Below are 24,339 nucleotides of genomic sequence, written 5' to 3'. Positions count from 1 at the left end.
ACCTGGTCAACCATTCTGTGGCAGTGATGTTAATAACCAGCAGGATAATTAACATCTTCTTAATGACCAGTTGATTAACATACAAAGCGCACTTGGTTTCAGAGATTTTCAATTCAACAGGTATTTGTTTTGGGACAATTTTTCTTATAGTAACTTTTAACTTCAAAGTAAATAGTGCGAGCAATTTTTAGAGTTTTAACTGAATTGAAAATCTTCAATAAATTAGTTTCTTATATATACAAAATAAATTTATCGTTTGCATTCGTTCCTCAAACTGCTTTCTTTGTTAATAAAACCCCAAACTACTATATTGTCTAGTTTTACACAACACAAACATCATTTAATCTGTTATACAAAGGTATATTGCTGCAAACTTTTTTCTACAGGTACGTTACAGCGGATTCCATTGAGTGTGTAGCCAAAGGTAATATCCGTGAAGTCATTGTTAAGTTAGGTTAACTACACTACTTTAAGAATAGACTAGTTCGACAGAAAACCAATCGACCTGTCTGTTGGACTATGCTACTTCGAAAGGAGGGTAGTATGTATACCTGAACTTTAATGACTTCACGGTTCAGCTAACAAGCAAGCTACCCAAAGATATTACCTTTTGCTACACACTCAATGGAATCCGCTGTAATTTAATCCAAAGGGTACCGTTTGTGGCGCAGAAGTTTTGTTTTATAACTTCATATGAAAAGCAAATAAAAAAATTAATGACAATTTTGGGGATAAAATATGGAAATCATAAAAAACGACATATTTCTTGCTTTTATGTGATGTGGCGTGGCACTATACAGTATAGTGCCACAGCACATAAAAGATAATACATATTTTGCCTGTATAGCCATTTCATATCGCCGTCGTCACTTACATTGTAGAAACAAATACACGTCATTTTGAAAGGATTTATTACTAAAATTTGAAATTCAATGCCAAAACATCATAAATTTGTAATGAACATGCATTTGACCTTGATTTATTTATATTAATGTCTTAGAGCTTTCGAAATAATTTAAAATAAAAACCAAAAAAAAACCATTAAATACAGTTTTGGAGTTTGCTAGTTACAAAAAATAAAAACAAATACATGTTACAAGTCTCTTTCATTACAGCTCCTGATATTCAGCATGGAAATATTAGATCACATAATACCAGGGGTCACCGAAGTTGAATTCCGCAGACCATCGGTAAAGCTGTTTTGTATCTGTATTTCAGTAATTTTCTTTATTTGTGTATTTGGATTTTCACATTTCATGGGGATATTATTTAAAACGTACAGAAATCTGGATAAGAAGGAACAAATATTTTGGAATCTGGCAATAGTGCGAGCAGTTTACGGAATACTTTGTACGGTAATTGGAATCTGGTCATTTTTTATCGACAGTGAACTAGAAAAAGATATTGTCTTCGGAACTACGCCAACAAGTTATTTTGCGCTTACTGCAACGGTTGGATTTTTTTGTTTTGAATGTCTGGCTGTTTCAATATCAGATATAGTGTATAAAAGGTTCAGTATTTTATTGAATATTCACCACTGGATATCGCTTGTTGGATTTTCCATCTTGCTGATAGAAGACAGCAGCCATTATTTCGGCACGAGAGGCCTCTTATTAGAAATGAGCACTCCATTTTCCGCCGTATGCTGGATATTTCTCAAAGCTGGAAAAGCAGACACATTGTTTTGGAAAGTTAACCAGTTTTTACTGGTTCATTCGTTTCATTTAAGATCCGTAGTCGAATGTTCAATTTGGTACGTTACTTACAAACACTGGAATATAATATGGGAAACCATGCCAGTTGCTTTCTTTGTTTGTTTGTATACACAGCTAACTCTGGTGACCTTCTGGATGACTCCGTATTGGACGTACAAAAAGACTGTTCAAATGATAACTCCCGTGGATTGGAACTTTGAAGATGTTAAAACAAAGACAAAGACATCCTAAAGACTATAATAACTATACAAGTCAGGCTCTCTTTTGAGATTAACCTATATGCAACGAGGACGTTGCGACAAATGAAAGAGATTATTTTTTCACAATACATGTAGCTTTTCGTTTTCACTTTCACGAATAGAATTAAATATACTATTGTCATTCCAATAAGTTAGATGTCTGTGGCAAATTAAAATCCCGCACAAAGTAAACAAGGATCATTATATTAACGCAAACTTCGGATATGTAGAAAACAACATAAATAATTTTGCCACTTCTGTCATCGGTTCTTATAACCGCCTCAAACAGGTGCAGATCATTTTGAAATGTCCTATTGAAACCGGGCTTAACGATTTAGTAATTTGATTCCTACATTCCTTTAGGACTAAATGTTCCTCGTTTGCAAATTTAAAAGGCCTATTTTCTCTAAGGACCATAACATATCGAATCTTCTCTAGGAATCTTAACATATCGAATCTTCTCTAGGAATCATAACATATCGAATCTTCTCTAGAAGCCATAACATATCGAATCTTCTCTATGGACCATAACATATCGAATCTTCTCTATGGACCATAAAATATCGAATCTTCTCTAGAAACCATAACATATCGAATCTTCTCTATGGACCATAACATATCGAATCTTCTCTAGAAATCTTGACATATCGAATCTTCTCTATGGACCATAGCATATCGAATCTTTTCTATAGACCATAACATAGCGATTCTTCTCTAAAGACCATAACATATCGAATCTCCTCTAGAAACCATAACATATCAAATCTTCACTAGGAATCATAACATATCGAATCTTCTATAGAAACCATAACATATAAAATCTTCTCTATGGACCATAGCATATCGAATCTTCTCTATGGACCATAACATATCGAATCTTCTCTAGGGACCATAACATATCGAATCTTCTCTAGAAACCATAGCATATCAAATCTTCTCTATGGACCATAACATAGCGATTCTTCTCTAGGGACCATAACATATCGAATCTCCTCTAGAAACCATAACATATCAAATCTTCACTAGGAATCATAACATATCGAATCTTCTCTATGGACCATAACATATAGAATCTTCTCTATGGACCATAACATATCGAATCTTCTCTATGGACCATAAAATATCGAATCTTCTCTATAGACCATAACATATCGAATCTTCTCTATGGACCATAACATATCGAATCTTCTCTATGGACCATAAAATATCGAATCTTCTCTAGGAACCATAACATATCAAATCTTTTCTAGGAATCATAACATATCGAATCTTCTCTAGAAACCATAACATATCGAATCTTCTCTAGAAACCATAACATATCGAATCTTCTCTAGGGACCATAAAATATCTAATCTTCTCTAGGGACCATAGCATATCGAACCTTCTCTATGGACCATAACATATCAAATCTTCTCTAGGGACCATAACATATCGAATCTTCTCTATGGACCATAACATATTGAATCTTCTCTATGGACCATAACATATCGAATCTTCTCTAGGGACCATAAAATATCGAATCTTCTCTAGAAACCATAACATATCGAATCTTTTCTAGGGACCATAACATATCGAATCTTCTCTATGGACCATAGCATATCGAATCTTCTCTATGAACCATAACATATCGAATCTTCTCTATGGACCATACCATATCAAATCTTCTCTAGGAACCATAACATATCGAATCTTCTCTATGGACCATAACATTTCGAATCTTCTCTATGGACCATAACATATCGAATCTTCTCTATTTCTAGCATTATGTCATTTATACGGAGCTCAGTGCACAGGGGTTTGTTACAATTTTTTCCGGTTTTACTATCCATGCGAACCCCGAAAAAAACCCCACAGGGGTTTGTTACAATTTGTCGGGTTAACTATCCATGCGAACCCCGAAAAAAACAAACTGGGGTTTGTTACAATTTGCCGGATTAACTATCCGTGGGAATCCCTAAAAAAATCAGACAAGTTGACCTTACAATTATTTCATGCATCAAATACAAAGAGTTGACCTATTGCTTCTAGTATCTTAAAACAGACTTAACCAGGAAAATTTGATTGGCAATTGAACTGTAAAAATGAGGTCAAGGTAAATTAGAAGCTGCCAGACTAACATGTACACTATCAAAGTAGATCTATTTCTTAAAGTAATTAGAAAAAAAGACCAGAACACAATAATTTAACCAATGAACCATGACAATAACGTAAAGGTAAGATGAAGGCTGCCAATCTAAAATAATTGTACACCTTACAATCATTCTATACACCAAACTAGAGGCGTTCAAGTTTTTGTGTCGCAAACCTGACTCTACTTGGGTTTTTGAAATCATATAAAAAAAGATAAAAATTATAACAGATACTAAAATAATGACTGAGGCCAAATTTGGTTTAATATTGGCCCCATAATTTAGTAATAAATCATGATGGCCATCTTGAACAGTAAATCAGTAACAAAGTAGCAACACTTCATCAGCACCTCATAAGGAACATTTATGACATATTTAGTTTCATTCCAAGCAGTGTTTCTCTAAAAGAAGACATAGGTATGTATTTCCCATAGGGTCCTATGTTAAACTAAGTCCTTGTTGGCAGCCATCTTGGATGATGGATCCACTACAAAGTAACAACACTTGGTAAGCATCTCATAAGGAACATTCATGCCAAATTTGGCCAAGGGATGAGAATAGCTCATTTGGCCCTTTGGGCCAGGTGAGCTAAAAATAGTTGACTATATACCAAATATAGATATCCTATTACTCACATTGAGTGAAAAACTGGGTAAAGTGTTTTACGACAGACAGACAGACAATGGTATACAATAATACTTCCCAGAAATGCATGTATAAAAATGGTAAAATTTGTCATTAAAAGGAAATAACTCATATATGATGTCATCTGATAGTTTTGACTTTTATGATCAATACTGAAGGGGCTCACAATTCTGAACAATTTTGCACTGTCAGATTTTCTCTAAAACAATTTTCAAATAAAAAAAAACCTTGCATTTTAACCCTATGTTCTATAATACGCCATGTACCAAAATGGCTGACACGGCTTAGAATAGAACATAGGCATAAACTGCACAATGTACAATCAATGCAAGCAACAGATCATCCTTTAAGCTCCTTACATGTACAATATTATTTTTGCCATTGTATTGTCTAAAAGTTTGCATGAACAGGGATCTAATCACTTTGGCCAAACTGTAAAAGGATAAACTTGCAAAAAAAAAACATGTTCTGAAATAGGCTAGCAAAGGTCTTCTTATATGGTGGCTCTACAATCAAACACAAAACAAATATGACATTATATTGCTTTATTCATAAAAACTGTTATTAAAATACATATTTACAAATCTCACAGCTAACAAAATGTGCATCTAAAACAACTAGGCAGTGTGCCCGACACTTAAATATTTTTTTAACAAAACTTGTATAACAGTTGCAAAAAAATAAAAATTCTGAAAAAGTATTTTTAAAATAAAATTTTCATATAAGACTTGTATAAAATAATTTGCATATTTTATGTTAATTTAATGGTAAATATAACCTGTATACCATCATACTGGAATGTTTGTTTTAACAAAAATCAACTCTACAAACCCTTTTAAAATTGAACAAGAATGTGTTCAAAGTATACGGATGCCCCACTCGCACTATCATTTTCCATGTTCCATGGACCGTGAAATTGGGTAAAAATCTAATTTGGCATTAAAATTAGAAAGATTATACTTTAGGAAACATGTGTACTAAGTTTCAAGTTGATTGGACTTCAGCTTCATCAAAAACTACCTTGACCAAAAAATTTAACCTGAAACTCCCACTTCCATTTTCTATGTTCAGTGGACCGTGAAATTGGGGTCAAAAAGTCTAATTTGGCTTTAAAATTAGAAAGATCATATCATAAGCAACAAGTGTACTAAGATTCAAGTTCATTGGACTTCCACTTCATCAAAAACTACCTTGACCAAAAACTTTAACCTGAAGTGGGACAGACGGACAAATGAACAAACGAACGAACTGACGAAGGAACAAACGGACGAACAGAGGCACCGACCAGAAAACATAATGCCCTTCTACTATCGTAGGTGGGGCATAAAAATAGTTTAGTGAATATTGGAAATTATTCACTTTGAATGAAATAATTTTGATACTAGTTCTAATAAGGAAAAGCCCAACTGCCCTTTTCTCTCAATGTTCATGTTTTTTTCTTATTTTTTGGTTTTTGAAGTTAAGATAAGTCAAGGTTATACCATCAATGTAAAGTTAAAAAAAAAACAATGATAAAAGGTTATTATTAGAGAAAAAGACTGTTTCAGCTAATTGTTTAACAATTTTTCTGAAAGAGGGAACATTATTTTTCAAATTCAGATTTTTTGTCCTGTATAAATGACACAGAATGAAATAAATGCAAGACTACAATTTATAAACACAATGATATCAAACTAACATTAGAAAGTTAATGACACAGATCTCCATTAAATGATAATAACTCAAATACCAGGTAGGTATCACATCAGAGATAAAACAAGGTTAAAACTTTGTATCTTAATCATACAAATCATTAAAATATATCTTTCTTTTTTAGTTAATTATTTGTATTTTAGATTTGGGCTGGTATAAGAATTGAGTTAATTCCAAAACAAGGCATAGTTAACATTTTTCAGTTACTCTAAAATTACTTTAAATTGCAAAGAATCCCTTTTCCTGATTTTGTATCTTTTAAAACCACAACTTTTGATTTACTAAAGAAATATCAATGACCAGCAAATATCTTGTCTATTTAGGATAATAATATTTTAATCCCATATGAATACAGCATGAATACCAAACCAAATGTGCATTTGATCATATTTTCCCTGATTTGGAATAAATATTTGATAATATTTTCTCCAGATTTGGAATAAACATACGATAATATTTTATATTAATAACACGTATGATCTCACATATATAACAGTATAAATCATGAGTTATACAGACAATCAGTTAACTCTTTAAACTGAGTTTGTAGTTTGTTAACAGAGTATTTACAATTTGTTCAATTGAATAAAATGACAGAAGAAATGCTCCTTAGCACCTTCTTCAAACATCATGGTATATGTATATGTATTTCTGTTTGTTTGTGAAAAATACCGCAGATAACATACTGGTAACTAATACCCTCAGTAATCTGTGCTTTTGACTGTATACACCCTGTCAAAAACTCAGATGATATATATTTCAAGTTCATAAAAAAATTATTTTTTTTTCGAACTCTGCTATTTTTTTGACATACTTCTTATGAATTTCAGAAGTATTGCCCTTTGTTTTGAAATTAAATTTATCCCTTGATTCTGTTAAATGATGCCATGTGAAAATATCCTTTTTGTTATAATTAATGCTATTTCAAATGTCAGGCTCTACAGAGAGGTTTCATAGTCTTTAAATTGCAAAAATAACTTATACATAAACATATCCAGCTCAAATGACAAAATTTATTCAGAAAGTTACACATCAAGTGAATATCTTCACTTTTCAATGTTTTCATTTAAACCTGTTGTTAAAAAAAAAAAATAGATAAAAGAAAACATATAGCTATACTCAACCAAGTTGTTATTTTCAAATCTTAGAACATTTTTTTTTAAGTTAGTGTAAAATAGTTTTAAGCCATACCTTTTGGATGTTTGGACAACAAATAGCGAAGTGATATTTCCTTACAAATAACATGATTAAAGTGTTAAGGTTTATGTGTAACATTAAATTTATTTAAATCAGACAGATAATTATTTTCCTGGCTTCTGTACAAACAGAGGAATGCAGAATACTGAACTATCAACATTTTTGATGGTACAAAATGTAAAATTTACCAACAAATCCCCCCCCCCCCCCCCCCCACAAAATCAGAACTTTATTTAAAGTTGTTCTCTTATTTCATTTTGCTGACAAGTTGCAATTTACAATTAATTTTTATCTCTTCATATTATCTGAGAACAAGTAAATCAGAAATTCCTCAAATAACTGAATTTCTAGTCAGATTATTCCTTGTTAACTCATGGACAAGAGAGATATTTAAAACAAACATGATTTTTTTGTTATAATTATCTCTTTATATGATGCCATTTATTTTGACAACAATCATATACCATTGGTATATACACTTTAGGAACTGTACTGACACAGCATATAATCTGATGTTGGTTCACCAAATGTTTTTTAATCTATGGTGTAAAGTGTTCATTTTTCTTCAAGTATGAGATCGAAATGAATGATGTTAACTGCATGATCTAAAAGTTAATAAACAATAAAGATTTATAATTGTATTCAGTCTCCACATGAATTACATAAAAAACATAAAAAGCATAATATAAAACTTCCATCTACAGTTTAATGAAGCAAATTAAAAATGTGACATAGAACTGTATAATATAGTATGATTAGTATACATAACTGGCTGAACGGCAAATTTCAGGGGTGTCATCATATACAGGTATAAATCTATAGTTCACTACAAAACTTCACATAATCCCAAATAAATAATTTTCATATATTCTCCATTTTTTCCCCTGTTTCCCTAAACTTTTAGAAAAGTATTTTTTGATCTGCTTTTTCAACAACGGGAAAGAAAAGATTCAATGTAAACGTGAAAAAATCACATGGTCTAGGATGTTGTTCCATGACTGACTTTTTAAACATGTTTCAAGAAAGCATTGAAGAATCAAGTTACATAAAAACGTGATTTGTATAGATGCTACATAAAAACGTGATTTGTATAGATGCTACATAAAAACGTGATTTGTATAGATGCTACATACAAATGTGATTTGTTTAGATGCTGTTACTTGACCATACATAGTATGATAGTATTCATGCATGTATGAAATACAGTGTACAGCTAGCATATAATGACATCCCTAAAACAAATCTAAGTCTGGAGCTTTCGTTAGATAATACAAATTATGAATACTAATGTCCTGTGGCTTGTTTGGCTGCCACAATTAAAGGTCGCAAGGTGGTCAGTGGTCTGGCTTTTGTTAAAAATTTGTGTTGTAGTAACTCCTGGGTATCGGCACGTTTTTCTACTTCCACTTCCAGGCACCGGTCGAGGAAGTCTTTCAGTTCAGGAGACAGTTTTTCTGCATTTTTTATATCTGGTTTTCCTTTAGTTGCTATACGATAAATAGCCTTCAGGGGGGTTTCATTCAAATAAGGTGGTTCCCCTTCCAACATTTCTATAATCATAATTCCCATACTCCAGATATCTACTTTCTTTCCATAGTGTTTTCTACAATAGATTAAACAAAACATATATGCAATCAAATTTATCAGACAATAATTGTTGCTCACTTTTTTATTCGTTTATATGATCATGATGATGTTAATAATTATGCATTCTCAATAAATCGTGAACAGTTCTCATTGTTAGTTATCTCTTCTTGAATTTGGTTTCAATTTTTGTCATCCCTAGACCTTTTAAAGCAAACTACAAACTATATGGAATAAGTTTTGATTTTTGTTGAAGGCCATACTGTGACCTGTAATTGTTCATATCTTTGAACTTTTGATCTTTAATGAATAGTTGTCACATTGGAAATCATGTCAATTTTTAATATTGAAGACTTGATCATGTTGATTCCTGTAGTTCACCAGATATATGTGCTAGTGATCTAATATGATATACATGCAATTGGTCAGTAAATGCCATATGGAACTCAAGCTTTGCTATTGAGCTTGTGAATACCATAAGTCACTGGCATTTAGTAACTAGTATTATCTAATTATATGATTTACCTGGATACCACTTCTGGGGCCATCCAATATGGAGTTCCAACCATAGTCTGTCTCTTGGCACTATCGCCACTGAGTTGAGCACAAAAACCAAAATCGGTTAATTTAACTGTCCCATTCATTCCCAGTAAGACATTGTCACTCTTAATATCCCTGTGTATACAATGTTTCTCATGTAGATAGTCTAGAGCCTGTAGACATTCTCGTGACACGGCAGCAATCTGTCCCTCATTCATGATGGTTTCTGTTACCACATCAGTTAAGGCCCCGCCATCCAAATATTCCATAACTACCCATAGTTCTTGTTTTTCTGATAGATAATAGCAATCTAAGAAATTAACGATATTTGGATGTTTATAATCCTTCATCACTTCGATTTCTGTAATTAAAAGTTCTTTTTTGGGTTGATTATTCAAATCCATCATTTTAATAGCCACTACTGCATCAGCATCAACTGGTTTAGCCATACATACATTTCCAGAGGCACTGAAATTGAAGAAAATGAACATGATAACCATATTCCATTATAAAAATTAAAAATTTCATATTTTCATCAATTTGTAAATTGTACATGTGATTCTACTGCCTTATACATGTAGTTCATAAGATTAATGACAGGCCATAATACTTGTAAAGCCTACTACCACTATGGATTTTTTCCTGTTGATATGGACCCTGACAGTTGTCTTAAAAAAGTACTTGTATACGAGAATCATCCTGTGTATTACCTACTTGGCTATTTTAGGTAGCATGAATATTCTTTTTTGCCTTATCTTAACTATCAAATAATTTGAAGAATTCTAACAAGAACCCATACCAAGTTGTTTTAGTATTTGGGAACAATATGTCCCATTTTTTTGGCTTCAAAATCTTCTACCAAACTTACCCTGAACCAAGTTTCTTTTGAATCTGATATTTGGAGGATGCATCTCCAGGCGAAGCCAATCGTTCTGAAAAATATACAAAATATGGCATGTTAATTTTCTTTTTGTACACAAGTACATTTTAATAAGAACAACAATATAAAAACCTTTAATAACGGCAAGTTATCATCCTGCACAGCTCACTCAAAATTCTAATATAATGTATCTTCACAATACATACATTGACATAACTTCTTAGTCTATTAATTACATATGCATTTTGTTGCTTTCAGTTTTTTTTACATTTATGTTGAATTGATGAATTTTTAAGTCAAGGAGATTATTATGGTAAAATCAATGCTAAATATTTTGTTACACTCACATAGAACATTACGTATACTCAGTCTGTGTCATCTAGAAAGTTTGCTACTAAAGTCATGTGCAGGGTATAGTAGTAAATACACACAGATTGATTTAGACTAAATTCAAACTTACAGCTAAAGAATGATTCATAGTGAATTATGGTTATTGCTCATATTTTTTTTCTATGATAACTAAATTTACATGACATGTACATCTCTTGAAATAAATAAACATTGTACATATAAATTTCAGAGTGAATATCACTTGACAAGCATTCAATGTAAGAAATCTATCTTAGTATTAAGAGTTACTTTTCACTATACCAAATTGTGTGTAATTTATGTTTGGAATATAGTGCAATGTGCAGGGCATACATTTGTATCGTACATTTGGAGTAAATGATCAAATCCATGACAATAACAGGAACTGAAACGTGGCTAGGGTACATGTAGTTCTCATTCAGGAAATGTGGATTTGTAACAGGAGTGGTTTCTGACAAGGAATAAAAGATGAGGAAAATTCTTCTGAACAACATAATAGGTTTAATGAGGGGGGAGTGTCTTCTTTGCAAATAAGATGTCTTATAAGTATTACAGAATCTTGCGATGTGAGGGGATATTGTCGGTTTTTTTTTATTTCATCAAATTGTTTGAATATTAATTAATAGTTTCATCAATATTTAGTTGTTATATGTATGCATCTGTTCCCAATAGTCATAAATAAAATTATGAACAAAATAAATTTATTTCTACCTATTGAAGTTAAGATTTACACAATAATGGTTTAAACATTTATGTTTTATTGACTATCCTTCGGTAAAGGGTCATAAAAATCTTCAGATTTACAGTAAAAATAAAGTTTGTTTCAATTAAATTTCATGATTTATGAAGTTGATCTATATTTATCAGTAATAGGATCATATAATGCTTTTATATTTACTAGATATATAGCATGTATATATTTTTACTTTCTTTTTTTTATCTTCTTTATAAAATACTGAATCAAGAAGAAATTTTTTTTTTTCCAAAGTTGAAAATGTTGGCATTTATTTCTCAATGAAACAGGTTTGACACAGGAAAGTGATATCTTTTCAGCTGCATAATGCCTATTTCAATTAGAGGATTGTGACAGAATAACATCTGAATTAAGCATAAATGGGACTGCAGGTACCCTGTTCCCTATATATCCATCTACTTCTATTGGCCTAAGAAACTGATGAGGTCCAAATGAATGTTCCATTTTTCTTCTTTTAGGCCACGGTTTTTTAATATGTTGGTTTACCGATTTTCCCCATAAAAAAGCCGGGTCGGTTGGGAAAAAAAAGAAAAACAAATATCTTTCAAGACAGAAAAATTTGCAAAATAAATATATATCAGTTTTTTTTACATTTATGTTGAATTGATGAATTGATGCAAACAGTTTTTTTTTGCTGTCAGACATTGGGGCCTACAGGGTACCAAGTTTTGCCAGACCCATCACATTTCTGCCAGACCTATATTTTCACTCAAAATAATCTATTTTTGTAATATGAAAAAAAACAGCCCCCCCTTTTTTTCCATTTTACACACCCCTATATGTAGAGTATAAAAAGTATTGTCAGTTTCATCTCAAGAAATTTTTAATTTTTCATGAATAAATGTTAGCTGTTAATAAAAATGAAATTCTTACTGTTATAATTATAAATAACAATGAAATGTGACTGTTTCCTGTTAAGGGGTTTCCCGAATTTTCCCGCCAAAAAGCACATGGCTTTCAACAATTGTAAACAAAGCATTCAATTTTTGATCATGAATTACAGCTTTAAATATTTGAATTTGGATATAGATATTCAACTTAAGGTACAGTCAGGCAATATTTTTAATTTTTTTATGGGTTAAAACTAATTTGAAAAAAATATTTAAAAATTAAAACAATTTTTGACATCAAAACAGACGATCTGAAATATATTATGAATATTCAGTGACCCATATATTTTTTTAACTCTGCTACGGACCAGGGAGGTCAAAGTTAGATCATTTTTCAAACCAATGGTGTGTATTCTCTGTTACAACTAATCAACTGTGTTTGATATAAATATTTCAATAAATTGACGATGTCAGACATACGATTTCAAAACTGAAATTTATACTGCAAAAGGTTTACTTTTTATTTTTTAAGGACGGATATTTGGAAGTTGTGTCAGGCTATAATATTTATCATTAAAACAGTTGGAACTCCCGATTTTTATTATGTAATCGAAGCCTTGAATGTTGTTCTATCTATAAATCATACAACGTGGTTGTAAAATTACAATTTTATTAACAATATACTCTGCTGGGACTGACAGGGAATTAAGTTTTGGCTGACCTAAGCAGACTAAAATATTGCCGGCCATCAGGTCCTGCACAGCAACTAGTTTTGCCGGACCTGCATAAATTCTGCCCGTTAGGTCCGACAGGTCCGACGATTAGTTGCATCTCTGATATATTTCACCTTTCTAATATGCTATTTTGTCATCATTTTTTAAATTCTATTTCGATGAAATATTATTGCTCAGCTGTCATAAATGACATTGTCTAATAATTTCCCGTAAAAAAGGGGGGTGCACGGACAAAGACGAAATTAAATCGTCATTTCACAAACAAGAAAAACAGATTCGCGTAGTTCTTAATCAATTCCAGAAAACTTGGTGAATAATGATCTTCAAGCACGAAAACTGATAAAGAAGAAAATGTAACGTCGTACGAAAATAAGTTTCAACACACGTGTCAAAAAACATAATAGACTCGTCCACTGGAAAAACAAGAAAATTGGGTTAATCTCTTGTCATGCATTCCCGTTCTTTATCCAATTGGCCGATATTTTTTTTTTATCTATGAAACAGGAAAATTCCAAATGATTTGTTAATATTCAGTATTTTAACTTGATATCAACATTTGGATAAGTCTATTCCTATGAGATGATGCATCTTACGGACTGATGACAAATAAGGGAAACAAACTTATTGTGTAAGGGGTTTTAAACACAGGTTTCATTCCGCAAAATTATTTGGGCAAACGACATTTCAAGGTCAGTTATAATTGATTTGTCTATTTTTAGAAACGTAAACTGGAAGTTCTATTTTTTCACAACAGAAAGTGTTATCAATTTTGTTAGTGATTCATAAAAAGAGAATATTTTGATTATTTTTCCGGGATAATGCATTTGTTAGGGTCGGTGGGAATACTAAAGCATGAAAAGTAAATTTTATTTTTATTCTGAAAATCGGCAAAACCTGGTTGGCGGATCCGTAATCCAACAAATTAAAAAAAACATGGCCTTAGTTTGATTTATAAACTTAAAGTTATTAATCAGAAATTCGTATTATAATGGTTTTGAAATTTTCTTTTTGTTGCCTTTTTTACTAAATAAGTTCCAGTAATTTAAATACAAATTGATTAAAAAAATAATTTTCATTTTATACAATTAATTTATCTAGTGAACTACTGTAAAGTAAGTATTCTAAAAATGTGCATAAATCTGAATTAGATCTTTAATTCTTATTTGAAGTAATAGTTGATCCAGGTTGTGTTTAAAAAAGAACAGGGATACTTACTTATTGAATTATTTATATTACCTATTGCAATAAAAAGTAGTAATTGGTCAAAATCTGAACTATGACATTCTTAAGTTTGGATGTTATGATAATATATATAATCATTTATTTAGATCAGTGTATCTTTAAAATATAGTAATAATAAATGTATATCTGATTTAGATCCACAAATTCATTTAGTGAGGACCTAACGGTATATATACCTCAAAAGTTTCTTTATGCAAATTACTGTATTACACAAAGTAAGTCTTCTCAGACACTTACGTAATCCGGCATGAATTTCGTCATCCGTTAAATTCTTTTTCTGAGATTTGGGACGTCTTTGTAATACTTCCTCTTCTGCATCGTTTGTTTTCTGGTTGTCAACAGTAACTTTGGCCATGCCATCTGTAACATTGTTTGTTCTGGAATCTAACTCATCTCCCTTATTATCATTTTTCTGTAAATCATAAAAATTGTCAGATATATACCATTATATTTAATATACTGTAAACCAAAAAATTTTTGTGACCTTCGCAAATAAAAAGAATTATGTGAATATTAATACTTGCAAATATGTAAAACTGGCATATTTCCTTAATTAACTATATCAAGTCAATTTGAAAATCACATCAAAATGGGCTAGGAAGGGCCACACAAAAAATAAAGTTTAAGCTGGTTTACAGTATATCTATCAACTGATTATCCATTTCAAAACAATTTTTCATGCAAAGCCAAGAAAAGTGGCATGAAAATGCATTTCAACAAACAGTGTTACAAATGTAAAAGACAAAATTGATATCCTTAGCTTCAAAAATTTACAATAACATGCTTAAATTAACAATGGACTTCTTATTCAATAATGGTATAATTATTATAAGGTGTATCAATCTTTTCATTTCTAAAGAACTTCTTGTTTCAAGGTCTTATTCTTTGTATGATTCATTTCTTAGAGAAATAGAAAGTTAAAAACAAGAATTATTTGACATTAAAAGAAACAACAATCATGCATGAATACATTGCCTAATATTTACAAAGATGACACATATGTAGATTTTGAGTGGTGTTTGAGTAACAATAAATTTTCTATCAATCAAAGAATTTTCAAAAACTTATAAAAATGTAAAACATCTGCATCAAGAACTACACCATTTATACATGTAGTGTACTTCTTATTGCTGACGTTTCCTCAGTGCCAAAAAATATAAATGTTCTAAACATTATGAATTTGTTTGTGATAAAGTAATGTCAACAAACACCTATGTTAAACCAGAATCTACACAGTACACTTATTGTAAATGTGAGGCAATGTACCTTGTTTGGGTCAGTTTTTGCAGTGACAAAAACCTCATCAGATCTGGCATCTTTTCCATGAGGTGAGGGAGGTTGCATGGAACTTTTGTCTTCATCACTAAGTTCATCCTCAGATTCTTCAATGGTAGTAGCAACTTTAAGGTATTTCTGCTCATGGGTACTTTTCTGTTTAAATGATTTCTTCAAGAATTTGATGGATTTTATGACAGCCTCTGGATTTTTCTTCTGTTCCTCTTTCCTGAAGAAAATTATATTATCAGTAAAAGTGTCGAAATTAAACGATTACTAAGGTATATTTGTAGTTTGTTTTTATTTTGTTTACATGTATTACACAATGTAATTTTATGTGAACCTTATGAATAATCAAGAAGTGTCTTTTTGTGCAAATAACAATTATTATGCAAATATTTTTTCTTATTATAGTTAGGGTAAGTTAGCCTAAGTTAGGTTTCTGAATGTGTTGTAAGTCTATCATAAATTCATACAAATATAACAATTTGAATTGTTTATGGTGTACCATAGTTAATATATCACAATAAACACAAGCTTTAGTGTGAAATATAGACGTATTGCCTTTTAAAAGTTTGTTATGTTTTGTCCAAATGTTTTTATAATACATGTAATATGGAACCATGAATGATTCATTCAAAGTATTTGTCGTTTTAAAACTAAGTTACATCCCCTTTTCATTCAATAGCTTTAGTTCAGAATATGACTGATCTAATTTTTTATGTTTTTATTTGTTAAGAGGAAGAATAACAAAGGAGAAAGGGAGGCTACAAAAATAGACATCACAGGAACATATAGTTTTTATCAAATTACTATTTTTAATCAATAAATTTTGCTTGGTTTTTGTTTGTAAATTTGTGTAATTAAATGTGGAATAAATAATGAAAAATGGGAAAATGATTCAAATATTCAATGAAATACATTTGATGTGTTCTACAAATATTTTACTATTTCAATCTCCCTGACTTCATATACATGATAATGTGTATATATTTTGTAAAAAGACTTAAGTATTTTTTTGTGTGTCTAATTAATGCACTCTTATACCCCCAACTCCATGTCCAATTTATACACAATTTAAACAGAAATACTATTTTTTAACATTAACTTACGAGATATTTGAGTGTTGAAGGAGTGAATTCCATGCAGGTGGCAGGCCTACAAAATCTCCTGTCTGTCTGTCAAAACCAACATGTACATTATGTTTGACCTCTGTGGGGCCAGATATACTCATGGGCTTGTCATCTGTACTAGTACTTTTCTTCTTTCCGAATGGCATTTTTGACAACATCTATAAATAGAACAAAATATGATAAAGTTGAAATCATTTGTACCTTGTACATGCTGTTCCCAAACATCATCGTCACTGGCACAGATGCATTTGTACATTTTGTTGGACATATAATTTTTTTTGGTTTAAAATCAAATAATATGAATACAGTAGGAACACACATATTCACATAATCAAATACTATTAGAAGTTTTGTTATAATTTACAGGGTAGTGATAATGACTATTCTGTAGGTTTGTACATTTAACTTTTTAAGACTACTCATTTTCTAAGCAAACACTCACTTCTACTTGCATCACATGTCAAACATGTTTTCGAACAAAGACGTTTGATGAACATTTTTATACTTTGATGTGTTAGTATTGATTGTAGTCTCTGGGAATAATGAGATTCCTCGCTGTTTTACCACAGTTCTGTTAATTTCATATTTGAATATCGTATCCAGGGTTCACTCCTTAAACGCCAGCTGAATAAAAGTTTCTATAGAGAACTGAGGCTGCAGTTGACACAATTAACATATCAAAAAGAGGTGTGTTCTCCTTGTTTTTTTTGTGATTGTATGTACATGTAACAGTAGGATACAAACATGTATGAAGCAGCATGTATAAGGTAAATTGTAAAGCTTAAATTAAAATCTCGTTATCTGTTTGTGACATGTACTAAGTAGGTCAATGTTATTAAATGAGTGTCTACATGTTGAAACTATATTGGCTGTTAAAGTGTTTTGTCTGCTTCTCTACCATTACCTTAACCATTCACCCAGTTATGAGTCCTCTATAACATAATGGTTAACTCAACACCAGGGTTGGCAGATATCAAAATGCACCAATATTTAACAGAATAAATAGTGTTGAGCAACAGATATACCTTTTACTTTCGGGACACACCCACCAGTGAGGGGGGACAGGAGGGATCCTGATCCCGAAATCCCAGGCTTAAAAACACAAAATCCCAAAATCCTGGACTTAAAAACACGAAATCATGAGGTCCCGAAATTCGAAAAAAGAATTCCCGGATCTCGAAAGGGTCAATCCCGAAATCATGACCTTAAAAACACACGCTCTGGAGTCCCGATAAAGGTCCTATCCCCCCTCACCAGTCCCTTTTTATGAAAAGATTAACCCAGGTTGAGAACTTCCCCAGTTTGTTATATAGACTTTTGTTTTAATTTATTAGGAAGAATGAATTACCAAACAACTTGAACCCCTCACCACAAACCACAATCATACATACCTTATCAACTATTTTCCTTTATATCAATTTCTAAAATAAATGCAACAGGGTTTATTTGTCTGATGTACATGTAATGCTCAACAACAATGTTTTAGAGAAAGAGTTTTTTTTTTAATGAATTGTACATCATTTAATACATGTATAACAACACTACCAAAACTAGTGTACATGTGCTTCATCTGGCAGACACTTCATTACTTCTTCAAAGAAGTTTTTGTGCATGTTGTGAAGGATGATCAAACATTTTACATTGGGTCTTTTTATTGTAGGTGTGTGTGTGTGTTTAGTTGCTATCTGTGTCCTGTACTTGTACTTAATCTAATTTTCATTTCATGGCATAAAAGGTATATTTGTTTTGCTGCAGGCAAATTCCATTGACAACAGAATGTTTGACCCCTAAACATGCTAAATATCTTTTTTTGTGGTGTTTACTTGGTTTGAAAGCCAAAAATGTGCTCTATAACACTTCTACCAAAATTAATGTAAATGACCACATGTAAATTTTAGGTACAATGTAGAAGCAGCCTTAATAAAATCAAAAACTAAAACCCTTATGTTGTCAACATAAAAGAGAATCTTTCGGAAGACAATAATGTTTTTTTAAGAGGAACCAGTAAAATATTTAAAATAAGGTAGATTAAATTACACCAGTAGTGTAGTATGAGTTATCATTAATACAGTTATAAGGCACACTGTCAGTTACTGAATTTTCATTTCCATTTGCTGGTAGTCCAAAAAGATATGACATCTTGAAATGATATTTAAATTTTTGCTTTACAAAAAGTTCTAAAGCAATAAACTCAAACAGCCTTTCAAGATGTCATACATGTAATTATTAATTTTCTGGTAAAGCATGTTAAATATTATCTTTTGTAAAAAAGTATGTTGCCACAATTTAAATCAAAAGAATAAAACAATACCAAAAATCCAAGTTCATAAATTATGCATCATCATATAAAACTGGAACTTAAGACTACATACAATGTACATGCACAGTACGAACCCCACAGTACACATACCAGATTATTGTACATGATTAACTAATTCCCTCAGGCAAAAACTAACAGCATATCAAAAATGCATGTACTTCTTTATACTTTAAATATTTTATATAATATTAAATCAGTATATACCTGGCAATGGAGTTCTGTAGTTTTGGTTTCCCTTTTTTGGTATGGGAATTTGGAATGTCCGTTTCGACGTTTCAACTTCCTTGTTCAAAAATTGTACATTTCAGGTTTGTTTCGATCATTCCAACCTATAATTAGAAATAAAATTACGTCACCATATCCATGGACATATTGTTATCGACACAGGCGTAATTACATATGTAACTGAAGAGAGTCTTAAACCTGTCAAAAGGTGATTGATAGTAACATGGACCTTGTCAGAAGGGAAATCACGACCTATAAACAAAAACAATGATACAGAGTTATTAAGCTATTTCACGATCTCTAAAAATATACATATGACATCTTATGTTATTGAACTTATAAGTTATAAAGTAATTCCTATTTTAGGAATTATATTTTCACCTGTATTGGAAAATAACTATACCTGTTCAACAGACGAAGTGTGTCAACTTACAAAAACTTCCTATTTCCGGAAACAGTCTCGCTCTGATTTCAAGGGAGACAACATATTATTTTCCCGCCATTCTTGCAAAACCACATCCTCCAGATAAAATTTCTGTTCAAATTCTTTATTAAAATACGAATCATTAAACAAACAGTAATTTATTTAAAGAGAACGACTCATTTGGACTAAATCATTTTACGAAAACGCTCTCTAGATTGAATTTTAAATACACGAATAAAGCATATATTATATATAAACAAATGCAATCAAGGCCATCAAGGATCTTCAAGGAGTCAGTTTTTAATAATTTTAAAAGGGAAAGAAAACACGACTCGAAATGACTTTAAAAACTAAAATAGTTAAATCAAAGTCAAAGGGAGACGTTATTAATGTCTTAATCATGTGCATGGCATACTAAATTCGTGCATCCTTTCGTCAAAGTTTAACTGATGGACACTTCATCTTCAATTTATGGTCAAACGACTTTTTCAATGGTTAAATAAAAATACTTTTCAAAGCAAACTTCTGTCAAACCAATTGATGCAAAAAGAAACCAACACCAAACATTATGGTAAAGTATGACTAATTCGAATCTGCCGAAACGCTTGTGGCAAAACTAGAAGTGTGGACGAACTGGTAGTGTGGCCTTAAAGTCATGACTTGAAACCCGGGCGTTTTATGATCTTTCATGTGGCTCGGTAAACCAGTGATTTTGTTTCTACTTGAAACACTCGATAATCTTGAGAGGCAAACAAATGTTGATGTCACCATGTAGTTGAAACATTATTCTTGAACTTGATCGCTATTTTTTCCCCTGGTAAAATCATCATTCTAATTTTTCTACGATTTTTAAAAATTTCAGTTTGGAATTCAATTATTCATTCGAAACGTTTCTTTTAACTCTGGCAGTGTGATATGAAATTTTTAAAATAATAAAAAACCGAAGTGCTGGATACAAGATTATTGAAAGTAGGGTGTAGAATAAATTTCTTCGCCGAGCGTACCGAGGCGTTTTTTCCCGACCTTTTTAGGGCTAAAAAACCCCACCATGAAATAAGTGTATAATGCACTAATTTAACGGCTCCTGACGTGCGGCATGTATATTTTATAGTTAAAGTGTAAGGGTTTAATATTTCATTTGTCTGTATCAAAGGAAACAAACTGTATGAACATTTTCCACAGGAAAACAAACAAATTCAAGATGCTAGGCATTACCGTAACGATGTGTACAACGGAGATCAACGCACATGCACAAATAGGTTTGGGATATCCCTTAGTCGATTCTGTTTTGAATTATTGGTTTCTTCAATAGCAACGATATGATATTTTTATACTATTATAAATACAATCTTTTCTTATTTTCCATGTGATTAAAATTTGAATAAAAAATCCGGCAACATCACTTGACGACTTTTTTAAAAACAAAATCACAAACCCCTGAAGACAATACAAAACCATCAATTGTAGGAAATAGAGCTTCTTATAATATTCCCTTTTGGGTACAAACTAACTTATTATTTTTAGCGACATTCTTCGTTGCCAAAAATAACCAAAAAAAAAACCCCAGACTTTTCATTTTTGTAATCAAAATGCCTTTAAAAGCAATTTAACATCCAGCGCTAAATAACGTTAATATTGATTCACTTATATATAGGGTCTTTGCATCGGAACTAAACACATTTATTATTAATAAACCAGTTGTTGGCATGACACGGGTTATGTTCTTCTCATATATGTTATGATGGTATGATACTAAACCCCTCACGGGGAGGATTGTGCCTGACATTCATATGATGAAGACATAATTTTTCAATCAGTTTAATTGAAGTCTGGAGCTGGCATGTCAGTTAACTGCTAGTAGTCTGATGTTATTTATGTATTATTGTCATTTTGTTTATTTTCCGTTTGGTTACATCTTCTGACATCAGACTCGGACTTCTCTTGAACTGAATTTTAATGTGCGTATTATTATGCGTTTACTTTTCTGCATTGGCTAGAGGTTCAATTTTATGATGATATCAACATATGGAAAAAAAAAAAGTAAAATGTTTAGATTAAAATACAGACTCTGTTTTTTTACTTTCAGGTAAGATTTGACAACTATAAGATTTTAATCCTTTGAATGAAAATAAAAAAAAAAACCCACAAAAAACTAGTCTTTAAATGTGAACCACATATCATATGTGGTTCTACTAGATCGGAACAAATTTGAGCAACATGATGGGTACCACATATAAAGCAGGGACTGTTCATCGCCGGATTTTGGTAATGTTCGTGTATCGTGTTGCTCTGTTCGTTATTGTTGTTTGTCTTGTTGTACCTTTGTGTTTGGCTTTTGTATTGTCGGATTGAAATGGACCTTATTATAAAAAGTACCTAATGGCATTATGTGTCTCGTGTTTCTTTTTTTTATATGAGCGATTTTTGGACTTTTAATAGCCATTTCTATTAACAAAAAATCTCATTTTATATACAAACCTTCTGATCCACTGGATTCAGTGAATCTTTCAGGTGTTTTTCAATGCGGAAGTATGCACGATAAATGTACCTTAGTTGTGCTAGCAGATATTTTTGTTCTTTATCTATTCTAAGTTGTAAGAAGTAACAGACGAAAGATACCCACATTAACTGCATGAAAAGAGAAACCAACAGTCGGAAGTCAGCGGAAGTGTAGAAACCAGGCAAATCAAAGAAACATACCAAACAATTTTTGTATAACATGAAAAGAAGAATAGTTACGACAACATAATCTTTATAATTTCTGTACGTAGAACTATAATCATGCTCTCGCATCCACCATATCGTTAAATTCCGAGAGCCGACAGTAAATGAAGTTCGGTAAACATTGAAACTTCGAAGAGTTCCCGCGGGTCCGTTAATCCTTCAAAGGTATGACTTCAACATAACCACTTGCAATACTTTCCTTTTTATTTATGCAATAATCCTCTATCAAGGAAATCATGACAGAAAGCACAAGCTCTGGTATTAGGGATAACTGGGGGAATATATACTCTCTATGTAGGCGCTAATAAATGTTGAAATACAGAAATGGAAGGTTGATAATTTGAAATTGATATCTTTTGGCCGTTAAGTTTAATAGTCACTCTATACTAATCACAAAACGGGCCGTCACTAAGTCTTACAGCTACAACTTGTCCCCAAAAATAGACCATCAAGAATTAGGAAACCATGCCGGACTTAATTCAATTAGTACAGAAAATAGACTGTCAGACACTAGCGCTATCTCAGACTAAGACTTGACTTATATGTTGTAAAAGTGTAGGATTCTTAAAGAAGAAATTCTATTAAAATCAATGATGGAGGAAAGCAACATCAGAAAAGCTTAAGGAATGCAAATTTTGAAGAGAACGCCTGGCATTCAATCATCACGTTTTGAATGAATAATTGATGAAATAACTAAAATTGTAATGCATGCAAAATCAAAGTCAGCAAGTTGACACGACCAAATTCCATACGGCGTTTTAAAGTACCCAATAATCATTCAAACATTACAACAACTCTTCCAACTAATATTTGACACCAGTATAATTCCAACCATATGGAGAAAAGCCATCATATGTCCAATCTTGAAGGACCCGTTATCAGATCTCCGAGTACCAATGAACTACAGAGGTATAAGTCTATTGTCGTGCACTAGCAAATTGTATAGTTCTTTTATTAATCAACGGCTCGTCAGTCACCTTGATAATAATGATATACTTGCCGACGAACAAAATGGGTTTAGAAAAAACAGATCGTGTGAAGACCATATATTTACTTTGAATAGTGTTATAAGAAATAATAAATCAGTATTCATCGATCTTAAGAAATGTTTTGATTTTATTGACAGGGATATGATGTTATACAAACTTTTGCTGAACAAAATTGATGGGAAGTTATACAACTCTGTCAAAAGTATATACCAAAGTTCTGAGTCCTGTGTTCGTATAAACGGTAAACTAACATCGTGGTTCTGCTGTAAAACTGGTGTGAAACAGGGAGATAATTTATCACCGACATTGTTCTCCATATTTATAAACGATCTTGTACAAGAAATTAATGACCTTAATCTTGGGGTAGACTTACTTGAAACGAAGTTATCATTATTATTGTATGCGGATGATATAGCGTTAGTTTCAAAGTCGGCTGAGGATCTTCAGTGTATGCTGAATACACTTCACCAATGGTGTAAACGTTTGAGGGTGTTAATCAATACAGATAAATCTAAGTGTATTCATTTCAGAAAACCAAGGATTTGTATTACTATACAAATCCTTGAGAAAACCAAGAACCAAAGAAACTAATTTCGAATTTACAATTGGTAAAAACAAATTGGAGAAGGTTGAAAATTACAAATATTTATGGATTACATTCAGTCATAACGGAAATTTCAAAACCAATGTCGAAAATTT

The 24,339-nt window shown here is 31.6% G+C and overlaps 1 protein-coding gene and 1 pseudogene across 10 annotated transcripts; one reads left to right on the top strand and one right to left on the bottom strand.

Moving 5' to 3' along the window:
• Positions 1 to 2,088, top strand: LOC139524518 (protein CLN8 pseudogene; annotated as a pseudogene).
• A 3,170-nt stretch (positions 2,089 to 5,258) lies between these two features.
• Positions 5,259 to 19,979, bottom strand: LOC139524468 (serine/threonine-protein kinase PAK 1-like). 10 transcript variants are annotated; one of them, XM_071319261.1, is made up of 10 exons: positions 19,907 to 19,979; positions 19,483 to 19,607; positions 18,350 to 18,379; positions 16,938 to 17,116; positions 15,817 to 16,054; positions 14,788 to 14,962; positions 10,610 to 10,673; positions 9,727 to 10,209; positions 5,919 to 9,220; positions 5,259 to 5,748 (listed from the first exon to the last, which is right to left on the bottom strand). In XM_071319261.1, exons 4-9 carry the CDS (start codon positions 17,114 to 17,116, stop codon positions 8,902 to 8,904), a joined length of 1,458 nt encoding a protein of 485 aa, XP_071175362.1. In that variant the 5' UTR covers positions 18,350 to 18,379; positions 19,483 to 19,607; positions 19,907 to 19,979; the 3' UTR covers positions 5,259 to 5,748; positions 5,919 to 8,901. The 10 variants fall into 10 exon arrangements, with proteins under 10 accessions (XP_071175362.1, XP_071175401.1, XP_071175376.1 ...); XM_071319300.1 differs by having other exon boundaries at positions 15,850 to 16,054; XM_071319275.1 differs by having other exon boundaries at positions 19,937 to 19,977.
• Between the last annotated feature and the right edge of the window lie 4,360 nt (positions 19,980 to 24,339).

This window comes from Mytilus edulis, chromosome 1, assembly GCF_963676685.1.
Source record: "Mytilus edulis chromosome 1, xbMytEdul2.2, whole genome shotgun sequence".
Lineage (NCBI taxonomy): Eukaryota > Metazoa > Mollusca > Bivalvia > Mytilida > Mytilidae > Mytilus > Mytilus edulis.
The sequence above is the reverse complement of the archived record's forward strand: the minus strand, read 5'-3'. Positions and strand labels throughout refer to the sequence as shown.

Excerpts from the sequence above, each read along its gene's own strand:
- LOC139524468 (XM_071319261.1), bottom strand. The coding sequence starts at position 17,116 with ATGTTGTCAAAAATGCCATTCGGAAAGAAGAAAAGTACTAGTACAGAT. Across the intron at positions 10,674-14,787 it reads CGAAATTCATGCCGGATTAC|AACGATTGGCTTCGCCTGGA; the intron begins GTAAGTGTCTGA and ends TATATTTTTCAG. Across the intron at positions 10,210-10,609 it reads CAAAAGAAACTTGGTTCAGG|TGCCTCTGGAAATGTATGTA; the intron begins GTAAGTTTGGTA and ends CTTCAATTTCAG.